At 34.9% G+C, this 18,933-nt stretch overlaps 1 protein-coding gene across 5 annotated transcripts; it reads left to right on the top strand.

Annotated features, from left to right (window-relative positions):
* The first annotated feature begins 7,910 nt into the window (after nt 1-7,910).
* Nucleotides 7,911-18,436, top strand: LOC139845056 (alpha-1,3-mannosyl-glycoprotein 2-beta-N-acetylglucosaminyltransferase-like). 5 transcript variants are annotated; one of them, XR_011758186.1, is made up of 16 exons: nt 7,911-8,200; nt 14,308-14,358; nt 14,794-14,870; nt 15,174-15,219; nt 15,343-15,405; nt 15,538-15,604; nt 15,705-15,773; nt 15,859-15,928; nt 16,027-16,088; nt 16,173-16,262; nt 16,751-16,845; nt 17,331-17,393; nt 17,475-17,513; nt 17,610-17,780; nt 17,925-18,208; nt 18,297-18,361. XR_011758186.1 is itself a non-coding variant. In XM_071835281.1 (15 exons), the coding sequence occupies exons 1-15, from the start codon at nt 8,132-8,134 to the stop codon at nt 18,039-18,041; spliced, it is 1,149 nt and encodes a 382-aa protein (XP_071691382.1). In that variant the 5' UTR covers nt 7,911-8,131; the 3' UTR covers nt 18,042-18,436. The 5 variants fall into 5 exon arrangements, 4 of the variants coding, with proteins under 4 accessions (XP_071691382.1, XP_071691383.1, XP_071691385.1 ...); XM_071835281.1 differs by having other exon boundaries at nt 17,925-18,436; XM_071835282.1 differs by having other exon boundaries at nt 16,191-16,262; nt 17,925-18,436.
* Nucleotides 18,437-18,933: the final 497 nt, after the last annotated feature.

Genomic DNA, 18,933 nt, shown 5'->3' on the forward strand with positions numbered 1-18,933 from the left:
AATCGCCACCAGATTTATAACTACCGAGTTCTAAACGAAACCCAGATTTAGATGTAATTATCAAAACGAAACCCATATTTAGAAGCGATAAAGAAGATGAAACTCAGATCCAGATGCCATCGGGTTTGAACAATCGGATCTGAAGCGAAGAACAATCGCATCCAAATACTCCCAATTTAGGATTATGAGCAAGGTTAGTAGCGATTTTGCATTTTTTTTTTATTTTGATTTTGGGTTACAAATGATACTAGCAATTTTGTGTTCTTCATCTCGATTCAGGGTTATGATGTCAGTAACGATTTGTGGTTAAACTTGTTTATAATTTGTTTATTTCATATGTTTCTAATTTATGTTTCTAATGATTCTAAGTTTCCGCTGCAGCTATTCTTAATTTCTTATGTTTCTATGTTTTTGCTGCTATTCTGATTTATTTCTTTCTTTTGGATCTAGTGTTCATTGTGAAATTAATTTTGTAGGATGAAGTTAGATTTATTAATTTGATTTTGTAAATTGCATTTCGTTGCTTTGTTCATTTTCAAGAAAAACACCCATTCGTATATATATGTATGGTGAAAAGAATAAAAGAATCGGCTAATAATTTATTTGATTTTTGGTTTTAGGATGTTTTTTTAATGGCAGGTTTTAGGATGTTTTTGAACAAGTTTATATGTTGTTTAAAGTGTTTGAAGAATTGATGGATTTTATTTTACCATGTTAATTAAAGTGTTTAAATAAAATGAAAAAATTAGGGTTTGTTCATATTTTTTGGAAATAAAGATGAAGGTGGGGAAGACAAAATTGTTGAAATGGTCTTAGGAATGAAACCAACAATTTTGTTACAAACTACAGGGACGACTTCAGCAATTTTGTTACAAACCACATGGACGACTTCATCAATTTTGTCAATAAAGGAAATAAATGGACCAAAATACCCTTACATGTCTGGCACATGACTGAAGTTAACAGAATGTTTTGTGTTAGGAATTCGGTAGGCCCTAACAAGACCGGTGATTCATGCAAATCACCAAACCCACAACAACAAACGATTAAATAAAGCATGAACGATAAAATAAAGATGCGTAAACGACACGGATATTTAACGTGGTTATATCCCAACTCCAAAACGTGGAGAAGGGTTTACTCTACGGGCACAAACCAGAGATTTTTCTCTATTATTTTCGTGCACACATTACAATGAGGCTAGGGGTTACAATTTATAGGAAGAGTTAAACTTGTCCACCAAGTTAAACTTGTCCTTCAAGCAAAAGACATTCCATAAATATCTATTACTTGCTTCATACTCCATTCCTACTAGAAGATTTAATTAAGGCAACAAGATCTCTACGACTTGTTCACCAAGTTAAGCTCCCTACAACTTGTTCACCAAGTCAAGCTCCCTACGACTTGTTCACCAAGTCAAGCTCCCTACGAATTGTTCACCAAGTCAAGCTCTCTTCGACTTGTTCATTTGATCAAATTCTTCACACCTTCAACAATCTCCCACTTGAAGACTTTGAGCAAACTCTTCACTACTCAACAATCTCCCACTTGAAGATTTTGAACAAACCCGAACATCAATCTCCATTTCTGACCAAGAACGTCAAACCACCATTATACCGCAAAACTCCATTTGGGACACGCACACTCATCACATACGTCGAATGAGTAGACTTTCGATACAAAGTCTTCAACACTACTTGTCTAAACTAGAAATCAATAACTGCCTCAATTGACAATGTTGTTCAAATACCCATAGCAACTCCTGATCTCCTCTCAGCTACAACTTTTGATACCGCCAGAATCAAACATCCGGGTCACGCTGCTTTTCCACATGTGAGGGAAGGAAGTCTTTCGACATCAAAATCGCAAAGCTTCAACCCGATCTTCAGTTACTAACTTGGGCCATCTCGGTTTCTTGCACCACCATCTTCTTACACAAGAAGATCAATTGAACTATGCAACTCTTCAATTATAGGATTCTTCACCGCCTCACCGATCACTCTAGACATATCCAATCCCAAACTCACATGTCAATGATCACCCTCGTACAGAATTTTCCGTTTATCTATGATTTCCTTTTACCAGCAATTAGAAAATTCAACAGACGTCTTTGTAAACTCTTCATCAAGGCTCCAGTGAGAACAACCTCGAAATCGACCACCTTTTCAACTTTTCGCTTTCTCGCTGGTACACTGACCCACCTCATAGCTATGAATTTCACAAACCCCATCTTCTCATCCCAAGCACGCTCCCACTGTACGAATAAGAAATAAAACCGTGGCTATCGAGAAGAATCTGGTTCATACCATGGTCAGTTGCAAATCTCTTTTCCATTCAAGGGTATACTTGCAGCATCTAAGTACCCTAGTGTTATACGCACTAATCATGTGAATACCAGAGACCCACGTTGCATAACCGTCTCAATAACTCCCATTAGTCGTCAAGCTCCCACTAGCTCAGTACTTCCGTCGGTTACTGTGATGACCCGGAAATTTCTGACCAAATTTAAACTTTATCTTTAAATGATTTAATGTTTCCGACACGATAAGCAAAGTCTATGAAGTTGAATCTTAAAATTTTAGAACTGTTTCATGTATTAAATTACATTTGACTGCTCTCGACGATTCATGAACAATTATATGTATGTGTATATATATATATATATATATATATATATATATATATATATATATGTACAAGTAAAAACGACTTTCCTACCGTAAAACACTATTTGCTACAGTAAAATGACTTTCCTACCGTAAAACACTATTTGCTACAGTAAACACTATTTGCTACAGTGAAACCGTATTTTGCTACATTACTACAGTGAAAGTGACTTTGCTACAGTAATTTGCTACAGTAAATACTATTTACTACAGTAAACACTATTTGATGTCGGCGAACTAGCAAACAAAAACAGGATAAGGCGGCCATGCGATCGCATGGCAAAAACACTGAAAACTCATGCGATCGCATGAGGTACTGTAGCAGGCCACATACTATAAAAGCTCGATTCATTCCTCTGTATTATTATTTTATTATTATTATTATTATTATTATTATTATTATTATTATTATTATTATTATTATTATTATTATTATTAAGATTAATATTATTATTATTAATCTTATTATATTATTATTATTATTAGTATATATACCTAAAATACTACGACGAGGTTATGAGCGTGTCACCTTCAAAATGAGTTTTTGAGCGGGATAGAGCTAAGGAAATTATGGGTTATTGTCAAGGAGGTTATGGGTAATGTTCGAGGGTATATTTGTGAATCAAATCTATTGCGTCTACGTACTTTCCTACAATATTGAATCTCAATATTGATACGTAAGCACTCATATTTTATCTTTTATACTTTAATTGTGTATCCATGTCTAGTGCTCGAGTATATATATTTATGCATGCTTGTATGCTAAATTTTGTCGTTAAACAGTTATGATGAATCACGAAGTAAATACATATATTACTGGTAAAAGGAATATGATATACATGTTTTTGGAAAGCTGGCGAAAAATCAATAACTTTTCATTTAGATATCGAATAATTTCGATGAACGGATTAAAAGATATGATCAACTGAATTATGATTAACGTTGATTGAAATTGCTTTTAAATCTACAATTAAGATTTAAACAACTTGTTTACGCGATTGATAAATTGGATTTTTGAATATTACCAACCGAGTAAATGAATCCTTATATAAGGTATGTCTCGTTTTGTTGAACTATTGTCAAAATTGACTTTTTGAAACGACTTTGGATAACTTTTGTATGTCGATCTCGAGCATTAGGATTGTTATACACTATGATCTGACCTAGCTTGATAGACATTTATTGACCAACATATGTTCTCTAGGTTGAGATCTACGGTTATTTGATATTCCGAGTTTCGGTCACGTTTTGGTGAACAACTTTATGTGCTGCTAAGGTGAGTTTCATTTGCTCCCTTTTTAATTGCTTTTGCAATCTATATTTTTGGGCTGAGAATACATGCACTTTATTTTAAACGCAATGGATACAAGTACATACTAAATTCTACACTGAGTTTGAACCGAAAATCCCTTAGCTTTGGTAACTAGTAACTGCCAGTTATAAGAACTGGTGGGCGCGAGTAGTAGTATATGGATCCATAGGGCTTGATATCCCCGTCCGAGCTAGAGCGCTAGCCTTTTAACGGACGTATGCTATTTGAGAAGCGTACACGTTGGTTTGCGTGTACTATTAAGATGATTATACAAAGGGTACAAATTATATATACGTTAAGTTTAGTTACCAGGGTGCTCAATCTTGTAGAATATTTTGATAAACGTTTCTGGATGAAACAACTGAAATCTTGTGATCCACCTTTATACACAGATTATGCGAAACATTAAAACTATGAACTCACCAACCTTTGTGTTGACACTTGTTAGCATGTTTATTCTCAGGTTTCCTAGAAGTCTTCCGCTGTTGCTTATATGTTAGACAAGCTATGTGCATGGAGTCTTACATGACATACTTTTCAAGGAAACGTTGCATTCACCAAATTATCACCATGTATCTTATTTTGACTGCATTGTCAACGAAAGTACTATTGTAAACTATTATTTACGGTGATTGTCTATATGTAGAAATCATCAGATGTCGAAAACCTTTGATTTAAATATTCATTTATGGTGTGCCTTTTCAAAAGAATGAAATGTTTACAAAACGTATCATATAGAGGTCAAATACCTCGCAATGAAATCAATGAATGACGTATTGTCCATATGGATTTGGAGCGATTGTCACAGTTACCAAACTCTCATCGAATTCTTGACACCCTCTAAAAAGCTCAAGTTTCAGGACTTACAAGATTATCCACTTCTACCATCACATAAAGATTCCTAATTGGTCACCCTGAAGAAAAACCGCTTGCTTGTTGTACTAATGTCAACCAAACCCAAAGCATCAGTCGATTACTTAATATCTGACAACTTCAAACCAATTCTTCAGTGAGAGAAGCTCTAACCCTGCTCACATACTCCAAAATACTATGGTATTCGACCAAGTACATTGGTCAACCCGTTCAATAATCTGATGTTGGACTTTGGTTTGAATTCCAACAAACCTCCCCTCAAACCCAAGTTCAACTCGGCATCCCTCCAATGATAGTCAAGATCCAACCTTCTTCATCAAGTCTACTTACGGTACAAGGCTCTAAGATCAACTCATCCACTGAGGGTGCACAACCGTGTGTGCCAACCAAGGGGTTAAGTCAACCGTTGACATGCTGCAAATGTCACGTTGCGCTATCCACACATCCAGACTACAACCCGCGAGTATCTAACCTTCTTGATAACTCCCACTGTCGATTTACAAACGAATGTCCCACTGTTTATTACTTGATCGCCCAAACCTGAGAGAAACAACCTCCAAAGCACACTTTTGTTTCTTCCCCATATCCGATGTATGACTATGGTTTGTGCCATAACAAACCTCCCCTCAAACCCAAATCCATATGGGCCTCCCTTCCAACGATAGTTCGGACCCAACCTTTACCGCCGCTAAACGGAACTCTCAAACTGTCTGTGTGTGCCGACCAATGAGATTTCGGTACAAGACTTCAGGATCAACCCAACGTTACCAAGGGAACGCACGCACGCTGAGAGGTGCGCCCACAACGTCGTCCATCACATCCAGAATATATTTTGGCTCCCGTAACAAAGGTACATCTCTGAAAAATCACAGCCTTTATCGTCCGAAGATTCGCAAAACAAATCGTCTCGCCACTCGCAACATCAAAACCGGAACTCTCTCTCATAAATCTGCCGCAACTTAAAAAATCGTCTCTCAAGATCCAACGGTCCGATCATCACCAAAATTTTACCACGTTTATATCATTACCTCTGAAATGTACAATCCAAGTTTCAAGTCGATCCAACGGTAGACGAAGCCTCTATGAATTTTCTCTTACAACAGCTCTAAACCCGAACGACTACAAATTCGAAAAAACATAACTCAAGATCTAACGGTCCGATAACTGTCAAATTTTGACCACGACTAGATCTACGAGTCTAACACCTAAAGTAAAATTTTCAAAGCGATCCGACGGTTAACGAACCCGTAGGCATTTTTCTCCTCTAACAGCTCCGAAACAAAATAGGTTAAACCTGAACGGCAACAGCTTCGAAATATTATATCTCGAGATATAACAGTTCGATCTTCTTCAAATTTTTACAGCTACTAGATCTATGACTCCAGGACCTTCGGTAAAAATTTCAAGCCGATCCAACGGCTAACGAACCCGCAGTAATTTTTCTTCTCCAGCTACGCAGTAGAATCCAAATTTTGAAAAGTTCAATCATTCCCTCGAACGGGACCGCAAGGAATGATAACTTAGATCCGATACCCGGATCTTTCCGAAAATCTCTTCTTTGTCTTCAGTAACAAATCTCCGATATCTCGACACAAGTTGCAAGACACACAACCCTGTCGTTTAATATAACATTGATGAACACCCGAATCATCAAACATATCAAATATCTTGCTTTCAAATCGCCATCGTGCCCGTCTTCGAACCTTGAAGCTCTGATACCACTTTTTAGGAATTCGGTAGGCCCTAACAAGACCGGTGATTCATGCAAATCACCAAACCCACAACAACAAACGATTAAATAAAGCATGAACGATAAAATAAATATGCATAAACGACACGGATATTTAACGTGGTTATATCCCAACTCCAAAACGTGGAGAAGGGTTTACTCCACGGGCGCAAACCAGAGATTTTCCTCTATTATTTTTGTGCACACATTACAATGAGGCTAGGGGTTACAATTATAGGAAGAGTTAAACTTGTCCACCAAGTTAAACTTGTCCTTCAAGCAAAAGACATTCCATAAATATCTATTACTTGCTTCATACTCCATTCATACTAGAAGATTTAATTAAGGCAACAAGATCTCTACGACTTGTTCACCAAGTCAAGCTCCCTACAACTTGTTCACCAAGTCAAGCTCCTTACGACTTGTTCATCAAGTCAAGCTCCCTACGACTTTTTCACCAAGTCAAGCTCTCTTCGACTTGTTCCTTTGATCAAATTCTTCACACCTTCAACATTTTGACGGTCGTCAGTCAGAGGGACTAAATCAGCAACATTTGCAAACCATCAGGACCAAATCCATAAAAAAAGCATAGGGACTAAATCAGCATTTTGGTACAAACCACATGGACCATTTCAACAATTTGTCTATATATTAGTTGTAGTCTTAGGTTGTTGGTTGCGTTGGCTTAACTTCGTTTTTTTTTGTTGGCTTCATTTTTTTACTTTTAGTTGTTTTTTTACCAGATTCGCCTGTTGACAGTTTGGTATCGTGCTCAGGTGTTTTATGACTCTATTAATCGAGTTAACGACAAACGTCGATTTATTGGTGAATTGACTGCCACTTAGATTATAAACTGACTTTCATACATGTTTAAATCCTATTTAAAATTAGATTTTACCATTTTTCATGGCGATTCATACTTTTTTTACCTACTTATAAGCCGAATGTTACTTTTAAAAGCAATCTTTCTATCCATAGAAAATTGAGAGAATGACTTTATATATTCTTGAGCTATTTCACTCTGGATGAATAAATGACTTATTTTTATTCTAGGATGGTGAAAGAATTATCTACATCGTTACCTTCTAATAACCCACTTATTTTAGATTGGTTTTTTTGGAAGAATTCTTTCATTTTTTTTCTAGGATAGAGGAAAGATTGTATACATCTCACCTTCCCATACCCCACTCATATGGGATCGGATATAGTTGTTCTTCTTGTTATTTTTATTGGCAAATGAAAAATAATCAAACAAAATAAAAATTCAAAAAATACTTTTATTTAATTTAACTACCGAGCATTTAGGGTTCACATCAGTTCTCCAAATTCATCACAATCTCGTTAACCAATCCAAATCCATTCATACCAATCACATGTTGACTACTCAATTAGTTGGATTGCTGCCAGAATATTGTTCTATCCGACTCTAATTCAACTAAAAACACACAGGATTTATCATCACAAAGTCTCGATTCTCCGATTTCAAGATTAAAGATTGAAGCTTTCGGTTCATATGCAGTTCTAAAGCTTCTGATCTAATAATAAACGGAAATGGTTAGATGTTCAGGCAGTCTGAAGTTGTTACTTCTTCTTGCTGCAGTTGGATTCATCTATACACAGGTTATATATGCACACCCTCATTAATCTTCAGTATGTTTTGTTTAAATATAAGTTTGAATTTTATTGCACTGTCATTTACATTTAATGAATTTTCCAAAATATCTAGTAAATTGTTTAAGGGCAGTCAAAAACTTGTTTAGGGTAATACTTTAAGAGAAGAGGAAATGACCTTGTTAAATTAAATATAATATGACTTAATTAACCTTTTGTAGCCGTCTTAACAATTTAGAAGGTCATGTGCGAAAATAAAAATGGATCCTTATACAAGTGACGAAGCCAGAATTTTCAAGGTTGGTGTCACACAAATGTTTAATGATACATAACTGTTTAACCTTGTAACACAAATGTTCAAACAATCCTTAACTGTTTAACTAAGTACAAAGATAAAACAAAAAAAATAAAAAATTTAAAAATTAAACTTTCTAATACAAATGTCTCATACAATAAATATTTCGTTGAAGTGATCTATAATCGGTTCATTCATACCACTTTACATAAAATAAATTACACATAATATACATTAGAATTATTAACGTAAACTAAACACAAAACCTAAAAATTAATATATTGTAAGATATAATTGTAAGGGTGCAAACCATCCCACATCGGTCATGGGATAAAACAAATGTATGTATATAAGTCTAAGGGGAAGTCCCTCTATCACCAATTGATTTTAGAAAAGGATGGACTCTTGGACTTATATTGCAGGACATTGTGTTTGGGCTATGCGATCCTTACAAGTGGTATCAGAGCTAGGCTATAGCCCCGATGTGGTGGACGGCGCAGTAGGGCGCACCCCTGAGCGCACGCAGCGACGTGGCGCACCCCTCGGTCTTTAGCAGCGATGAGTGGACCCAGCTCTCGTTCGAGGGGGGACCCTGGCACGATGAGTTGATCCTGGAAGCCTTGTATCGAAATCTCCCTGCCCTACCCACCAGGTTGAGAGTTCCGAGTTGGCGGGGAGGCCTAGATGGACTTAGGTTTGAGGGGAGGTTTGTAAGGGTGCAAACCAAAGTCCCAAAATTTTGCTGCTAATAAGATTTGGATTAGTAATAAAATATATACAACTGTTAGGCTACTTCCAACGCAGCGTCAAATCGAACCTATACAACTGTTAGGCTACTTCCAACGCAGCGTCAAATCGAACCCGTCAGATGAGGTGGTGTCGGTTGACGGAATGTGACGCAAATAGCGCAACGTCAAAATTTGACGGGAGCGACGTCAGTCAGAAAATTGACGGAAGAGTGAGGGAGCGTGAGGGAGAGAAGGAGCCAATCAGCATGAGATGGAACATATTTTTGTTAATTATTTATTTATTTTTTTCACTCAATTTCCTATCAGATATTACCACATCATCCTACAAATATTTGACACAAAAATTTGACATTTTGGATTAACTAGGGTCAAATATAATCACATGCAAAAGCCCACTTTTTCACCAAAATGTGCACAATTTGACCCTGACATCACAGGGTTGGCAATAGTCTTAGTGTCAAATCGTGATGCAATTGGAATTTACTTTTACTTAATTAGATGAATGAGGTTTTTTGACTTTTTGATGGTGTCAAGAAAGTGCTAACTAGTTATTTTGACTGAATGAGTTCATGTGATATAATTAATTAATGATGGAAGAATGGGTCACTTCACCCACTAAATTGTTAATAGCTCCGCCTTTGTCTTGTCTTATTCACGTTAGATTATTTGATACAGATTAAATGATCATACTAAATAAAATTTATTAATACAAAAGTTCTCAAAGTAGTCCTAGCAAAGTTTTTTTTTTTTTTTTTTTTTTCTCTCAACTATAATTAATCTATTTTATATAAGGAAACACTGGATCAACACCTAATTCAACGACGATTTGCTAGATTCATTGATCGCTTTAAAAAGCTGTTCCTAAATCCTACAAAGTAAGCCACTAACCCTTTCACTTCTTTAATAGCAACATCAAGAAGCATATCCTTAGATTGTAACTTTTTGCTCACTAAATTTACGGTTAACAATATTTCACTTTGAATTTTAGAATCATTATCCTCTTTAGCAACTTGAAGTAAAACTTTTCTCATATCTAAATTCTAATGGCTAATAGATTTGACACTTTCGATGCGACTCTCCCTGGTGGATAATGACTTAAGAGTCAACCTTTGAACATGATCTGTTAAAAATTTCCCACAGAAGAATTCACAAATATTGTGTAAATGCGTTTTATGACTTCAAAAAACTCTCTACCTTTACCGCAACTATATTGCCATGCAAAATTAATACTATGACAACCATTTGGTGTATAAATGCTCTTGGTTTTACTTATGTAAATTTGTTTTGTACACCTTGATGCTTTCCCTTCATATTTATCCATTGTCATAACTTTGACCATGCATATCGTCAATATCAATATTAAGATCAAGAGGTAGTCAACATGATCGAATTACATTAGATATTAGATGTTGGTTAAACAGAATAATACATCTAATAGTAATAGGGAATAGGTTGAACTACATTAGATCTAGATGTTGGTCATACAGAGTACAAACTACTAATAAAGGTGTAAATATTTTATTGAGATCATGTAATAGATTAAACAGTATAACTGAAACTCACCAATGGATAGATTCAAATACATGATCTAGTTACATTCATTGGTCAAATAGAATAATACATCTATGCATCTAATACCAATACCAATATTTAATTAAAACCCACCAATGAATCTCGACATGACGACAACGCTAAATAGACGATGCCCATCCCATTTCGTGATTATGTCACCAACAGTCTGAATTCATGCAAGCTCGTTTGCCTGACTCGGCTAATCTAAGTGAGATAAAAACGTGTTAGTTGTAATATATAAAAAAACGACAACATAAATTAGACTAAAATTTTTAATCTTGTGATCATTTGATAGAGTGACGGCTTCTTTCCTACAAAACAGTACTACCCTCAAGTCCCCATAATTGGAGGTGATGCTGCGTGATGAGTTCACTATTGTGATAAGAGAAGTTAAACCAACTCTTCCGGTGTTACTGGTTCACATGTGAAGTTATAATTATCCTTGTTCGATTTGTCGTCTACTCTTGTTATCTATTCATTTTCCATTAATTTTTAAAAGCCCCCTCTAAATACTTATCGAATGCCACATACGTCACATCGCATATTAAGTGGGAACAAGTTTTTAGAAGGGGCTTTAAAAAACTAGACGATGAAATAGGAGGGATAACAACAAGAGTGGACTTGAAAATCAAACATGAATAACTTTAGATTCACTTTTTAGATTTACTTCTGAACTCATGGCACTCGGAGGTGTTGGTTCAACTGTTGTCGTCGTCATAGTAAAGTCAACACGCGTCATCATTTCCAACTGTGGGGATTCAAGGTCAGTACTCATTTGCGGGAAAGAAGTCGTCGCGCTGTCAAGTGATCACAACATGAGAGAATTTCTCTTCTAATTTATGTAGTTGTTTTTTGTATATTACAACTAACACATGTTTTATTCGACTCAAATTAGCTGGGCATATGAACTTGCACTGATTTAGGCTGATGGTGGCATAGTTACGGAATGGGAAGGGCACCATGTGTTTGGCGTCCTTGTCATACCCAGATTCGTTGGTGAGTTTTAAATATATATTGATATTTGATGTAATATTATGTTTTACCAACAACTGGCTCGAATGTAACTAGATCAAGTATTTGAACCTATCCATTAGTGAGTTTTAATTTTAAACTATTGGCATTAGATGTATTATTTTGTTCAACCTATTACATGATCCCTGTTACATCTTTATTAGTATTATGTAGGACAAACATCGAGATCTAATGTATTTTCAACTTATTTCACGATGTACTGTTTAACCATATTAATATCTAATGTAATTTGACCTTGTTGACCACCTTTTTTAGCTAAGCGAGTTGCCATTGCTCTTTTGATATACCATCATGTTTCCACCACGGAATCATAAATTATGTTTAGCAAGATATTTCACAATTCTTTTAATTCTTAATACCTCTCTCTTTTCATGAATAGTTCATGAGACGCTTTATCAACCATTTCATTGTTTTTCAATCTTAGACGCATGTCAAACCATCTAGTTATATTCATGATATGCTTACTTCATTATCTTTAAGCGTAGTGCTAAGATGCTTCCAACCTGAAAAACCCTCGTTCACTAGCTCACCTTTTATAGCCCCTTTTCGAAAAACTTTACGGAAGAAACAAAAACTTAGTCAAGTTCTTTGGAATATATCAACCATTCTCTATCACACTTTTCGTAATTTGCTAGAATTCTTGTACATGAAGTTGAAGAAAATCGTCTAGAGAATTTATCCTTAGGGCCCTTTCTAATAGAGTTGTCTCTTTTAGGACCATCAACTACCAACACCTTAATCATATCAGCACTAAGTCGATTCAATTCTCATGGTTCAAATATTATTAACATTATGAAGATCAACATTTTCCTCGGCTTCATTATCATCATCCGAATTAAGATCATCGATACCCTCACTAGAATTAATGTCATCAACACCCTCATTTTCGATATTAGTATCGTGAAACATCTTTATCTGTGCTAATATCGCCACAATGCGGATCGTCAACATGATTATCATCATCACCATGATGATCATTACTATTATCAGAGATGATTAACATCACTATTATTATCTTCATCAACATTTTCAGAGATTGCGTGTGCCTTTTTCTGAACGAATTTATCTAACGCCCCACTTGAGACTTAAGCAAAGCCTCGACTCTTTTTCTTTTTTGATATCCAGATTCAGGTTTACGAGCCATAAGTGCTCAAAATAGTATTAACCTACAATTATTAACTAACAATTTAGGACATGTTTCGAATCAAATTTGTATTTAAGGGGTCCACACGTTAATAGAATATTATGTATGTATTTAATTTGTAAATTATTCAGTTGCCCATCTTGCCCCTGTCCAAAGACGTCTCTATGTATAACATTTGTCAAATATCATTTGATTTAGACCTTCTCTAACGTTACCGTGCTGGACCCCAAGTGCAAGGAGCACGCCTTCAACACGCAACTAACGCGGCGTGTTGGAGGGTGAGGACCTCGGCGTGCTGGAACTCAACACGCAGCAACTTCAAGCGTGTTGAGGGATTTTGGTGATGTGGCTGGTTCTAATTGGTTTTACAACGAATATATTTCATAATTTTACAAACGGATGTATTTATTTTGCCCTATATATACATATTCTGCTACACATACAATTTCTGCAAATTTGATCCTTCAAACATTCATACATACATCATCTCCAATCTTCAAACATCTACACATACAAATGGCACCGATGACAGCTAATTTCGTTGTTCATTACGGAGGTTGCCTATCGACCAACATGAAGTCATACAAAGGCGGTCAGAAAATGCTATTTAACGACTTCTACCTTAACGAATTTGATTTTAAAGAGTTGGAAAAATTACTCAGAAATGAATTTCGTGTCCCATGGTCGAATATTATGTATCTAGACGAAGAGAAGAATGAAATATTGCGCTGCCATGATAACATATGGAAGAAGCTTAAGAAAGACGTCGGGGTAACCCGTAATCGAATTCAGTTGGATCTTGTGGATTTAAGCATGTGGACAGTTAATCCGGTCCCTTCCGATTCTGGAAGTAGTCCCGAACCGGGAGCGTCGATTGATTGAATGGTAGTAATTTTATGGTTTTAATAAGTAGTAATTTTATGTTTTTAATAAGTAGTAATTTTATGTTTTTAGGATCTATATTAATGTAATCGTATTATTAATTTTAATTTTTATTGTTTTTTTTTTTATTATTATTTTGTCATTATAAAATAATATAACTAAATAAATTAAATTCAAGAAAAATGAAAAAGAAATAAAAAAATACCCCACCCCTACCCAGCAACACTCCACTCAACACGTCACCCATTATACCCATTATTCAGCAGTTTGCCAGCACACCCATCAAGCCCCCCACCCCCACCCAGCAACACGCCAACACGCCTCGAAGGGTTAAAGATGGTCTTAGTGGAAGGTGCTGAATGTGTTGTAGATATAGAATTTGACATCATTAGTTAGTGGTAATTTACCGTAATAAACTTATATTGTTTATATTTCACACCAGGTGAGGGTGTTCAAGACACATTCTGAGTATGCTGATGAAGTTGCAGATACGGTAAGTCTAGCATACATTATTTCACTTTGCATAGTATTATATATATACTTGCGTATAAAAATTGCTTAATGATAGTTTATTATGCTATTACCCTATGTGGCCAAAGTTTTATTAAATGGTGTTTTTTTCTTTAATTATGCTTTTCTGGTTGACCTTCTTGAAGTTACTTCTATAAGTTTTTATTATGCTCTGGATTCCTTATACCATATCAGTTTTTAAGCTTGTGTTAATATGTTTTGCTTAGCGGAATTGTTTTGGTACTCCGTATTTGTTGTTACTTGTTAGTATCGATAAACACACAGAGATGCGAAATTTTTCACGTAGTTTGCTTGATTAAATTTAGCATCCGAATATGGCAACTATAAGTAGTACTTCATACTTCATATTTGAACTGTTCAACAATACGCTAGCTATTGCTTATCGACCTATTTGTAGGTGCCACTGGCAGCTGTTGTAATCATGGCTTGCAATCGTGCTGATTATCTGGAAAGGACAATTAAATCTATACTTAAGTATGCTGTCTTCTTTCAAATACTTGTATATTTTTATTTTTGGATAACATACCAGGAGGCCACTGAGTTATGCAAAATGTTTCAACCAGGTCGCCAAACTTTCAACTTGACCCGTAACAGAAGTATGTTGTAACATTTCTTGTTCTGACTTCACCCGTAACAATTTTACTTCTAACATTGGGTGGCCTGTGTGAAACGTTCAGTACACTCTGACGTCTTCCTTCCATATGTTTATTGCCTATTTAAATTTAAGATACGTTATCATCTGTGACTGATTATGGTTACATCTTTTCTTGATATCAGGTATCATGATGCTGTTGCGTTAAAGTTTCCAGTTTTTGTTTCCCAGGTATATTGCATTTGTTTTTTTTCATGACAAAAATGATCTCTTTTTTGTATGAAGACAGTAACAAAAAATTATACACCTGTGTGTGTGTGTGTGCGCGCGCGCGCGTGCGTGTGCATTATTCAGGATGGGTCAAATTCCGATGTCAGAACGAAGGCTTTGAGTTACAAGCAGTTGAACTACATGCAGGTACATTTTTTGTTGCTGAAATGATGATATGGTATAATAGTAACTACTGTATGATTTTTTGTTTAATAATTGATGTTACTTGTAAAATGAGTTTTCATTATAATTTTGAATATTTTTTTCCAATTGTATCAGCACTTGGATTATGAACCTGTGCATACTGAAAGACTTGGGGAGATAATTGCATATTACAAGATTGCGCGTGAGAGATACATCCTATATTTTTTTGTTACCTCAACTCCATTTATATATATATAGTGAGGGTGAACTTTTATCTCACAGTTCAACTACCATATTTTCAGGTCACTACAAGTGGGCATTGGATAAATTGTTTTACAAACATAATTTTAATCGGGTCGTCATACTTGAAGGTAAATATAGTCTCTACTTTTTCGTGTTCATCACTGATTCACTTACGAGATTCTTAAAAGTTATAAAAACTTTCGTTTGATGCAGATGATATGGAGATCTCTCCTGATTTTTTTAGTTATTTTGAGGCTGGAGCTGACCTCCTTGACAAAGATCAGTAAGTCTTCATCATAAACTAAAATGATTTTTTTTTTTTTTTTATCTCTAATTCTTAGTTTTTTTTTTCCGTTAACCTGATTTTTCTTCTGAATATAGATCCATCATGGCTATATCCTCATGGAATGACAATGGGCAAAATCAATTTGTGCATGATCCTTGCAAGTCTTGAGCTTCCCTGAATAAACTTTTATTTTAATTTTAAATAAAATCAAATAATTTTAATATAGAAGTTCTGATTGCAGATACATTATATCGTTCAGATTTTTTCCCTGGTCTTGGATGGATGCTATCCAAATTTACATGGGATGAGCTATCTCCAAAGTGGCCAAAAGCATATCCTAATTTTATGTTAATTTTTATTTTGTGTATCAATCAGTGTTGTAAAAGACGGCCGAAATGGGCGCCGCAACGGATTTGCCTTAGTATCGTTGCAACGGGCCTTGAAACGGCAAAAAAGACGGTCAACGCTTAAAAAACGGTCAACAACGCTAAAAAACGGGAAAAAAACGGTCAAAGACGGAAAAAACGGTCAAAAACGGGAAAAAACGGAAAAAAAAAAGGTCAACTTTATATTTATATGTATATAAATATATATATTTTTATATATTTCTTTATAAGTCAACGTTAGTCAACATCCGTTTCGACCCCGTTTCGACCCCGTTTTTTCCGTTGCGACATTTTGAGGTCGCTAACGTTTCGGCCCCGTACCACGTCTTTTTCAACCTTGGTATCAATATTAAAACCTTGTTTTTTTTTTTTTTTTTTTTTTTTTTTGGATTTTCTCTTAATTCACGAAACAGCTTTCTTTAACTATGTATTACTTACTGGGATGACTGGCTAAGGTTACAAGAAAATCACAAAGGGCGACAATTTATACGTCCAGAAGTGTGCAGGACTTACAACTTTGGTGAACATGTATGTATCCCTTTCTAACTTCTTAAATGTCATAATATTCGAAGTAAATTCCGTAAATGCTCCAATAAGTTTACAGTTTTCACTGAAGTAATGACTAAATAACCTTTTTCTTTAATCTATTAAAACATAGAAAATTTAAGAAATAATTAAAAGAAGTTTTGGGACGTTTTTGTAAATCGGTGTAAACCACAGGGACCATTTATGGTTTTTACTCTAATATTAGTTATCATAGCCTATAGGCTATAGGGATACCTTTAAAAAGACTTTTGTTGACTTTTCAGTTTAGAGATTTAAATTAAATCCAAGTGAAAATGTAAAGATTGTTATGGTATGGTCTGAATTCCTCAATCAAACTAGTAACTACTCTTGAGAAAATTTATATAAATTGTGTCCCCACACTAGATGTATTCTGACTGCTGGCTTTTATTAGTTTGTTTATTTATTACATTTCTCTTTTTTTTTTTTTTTTTTTTTTTTTCCTACAGGGTTCTAGTTTGGGTCAGTTCTTTAATCAATACCTCAAACCTATAAGGCTGAATGATCTCCCGGTATATGAATATATGTCTTTAACTATTTAAATTGTTACTACTGGTGCTTTGCGTTATTTATTGCTTGTTTTTATATAATAGATTGATTGGAAGTCGATGAACTTGACCTACTTAATGAAGGTATTAATTTCACTGTAACATTCTTTCATTAAAGAAAAATATGAATATGAAGATTATTACTATATATTGGAAAATGTTTTATTTTTTCTATTGTAGGATAATTTTGTTCACCATTTTGCGAACCTGGTGAAAGGTGCAACTCCTATATATGGAACAAATTTTGTTCTGAAGGTAAATAATATAGATGGAGATGTGCGTATACAATATCGGGATCAATCTAATTTTGAAGACATTGCTCGCCAATTTGGCATTTTTGAAGAATGGAAGGTATCGCCATTTTTTCAATTTCTGTTACCTGTTGCGAACTTTACTTTATGCTTGGAAATCAATCAATGATTACCCCATTTTCGGCGCTTAAAAAATTGCATTCTGATTTTCGCAAATGATTCACTCTCTTTATATATAATTCAGGATGGTGTACCAAGAACTGCATATAAGGGAGTTGTTGTATTCCGGTACCAATCCAATAAGCGAGTATTCCTGGTTGGGCTAAATTCCAAGGAACAGTTAGGGATTCAAAACGACTAATGTAAGATGAAGTTTTCTAGTACATATGAGGAATGTTGCTTTCTCAGGTGAAATACTAGAGACGCTGAGACGACATTTATCAAACGTGTGCAAATTTTGATGCATTTCTCAAGAAAAATAGGTAAAAGAACCAAACATGTTTCAAGTGTCTTTGTATCTTCTTACAGGTACACACACCCTTTCTAATCTTTCACCACCACAGATTTACTTACAACGAAAACAGTTTGATTTATAGATACAAATTAATTACAACAGGAATGTTGCAAAATGTAGAGTTGGTGTATTCAAAGTACCATTATCCTTGCAATGTGTAATATTCTACCATTCTTTTTTATGATTTTGAGTTTCCTTTAATTTGTAATTCTATTCTATTCTATTAACTTTATAACATTTCAAGGTTCAATATAGTTGGCTGATAGATTGGCCAATGAACAACAGCCTTTTGTCACAACATTCAAGACATACCTATTTTTATCTGCACATGCAATAGTACCAGTTATCATCACTATGAGATATCTTTAGTTTTAGAGTATTTTAAACACAAAGTGGAAAACTGAAGATAGTATATTACGGAGTACTATCTTTAGCAGGTGACCATTAAAATCAGTAAACAGAACTGAAGATAGTATATTACGGAGTACTATATTTGGTTTTAACTTTTCACATTGTGAAATTTATTTGTCTTCCAACCTTGACCAATCTTTTGTTTGTTTAAACTAATTAACACTGAAATTAAGCCAGTTTTACTGTTTTGTTTGTAAACGTTTCAAAATGATATTTGTGTTGTTTTCCTAGGTTTGCATGGTAAATTACTCTAAAGTTTTTGACTGGTTTTTTGTTTGCTTTGGTTTTATGACATTATTACATAAGGTCTTAGATACATTATTACATA

This window comes from Rutidosis leptorrhynchoides, chromosome 4 (genome assembly GCF_046630445.1).
Source record: "Rutidosis leptorrhynchoides isolate AG116_Rl617_1_P2 chromosome 4, CSIRO_AGI_Rlap_v1, whole genome shotgun sequence".
Taxonomy (NCBI): Eukaryota; Viridiplantae; Streptophyta; class Magnoliopsida; order Asterales; family Asteraceae; genus Rutidosis; species Rutidosis leptorrhynchoides.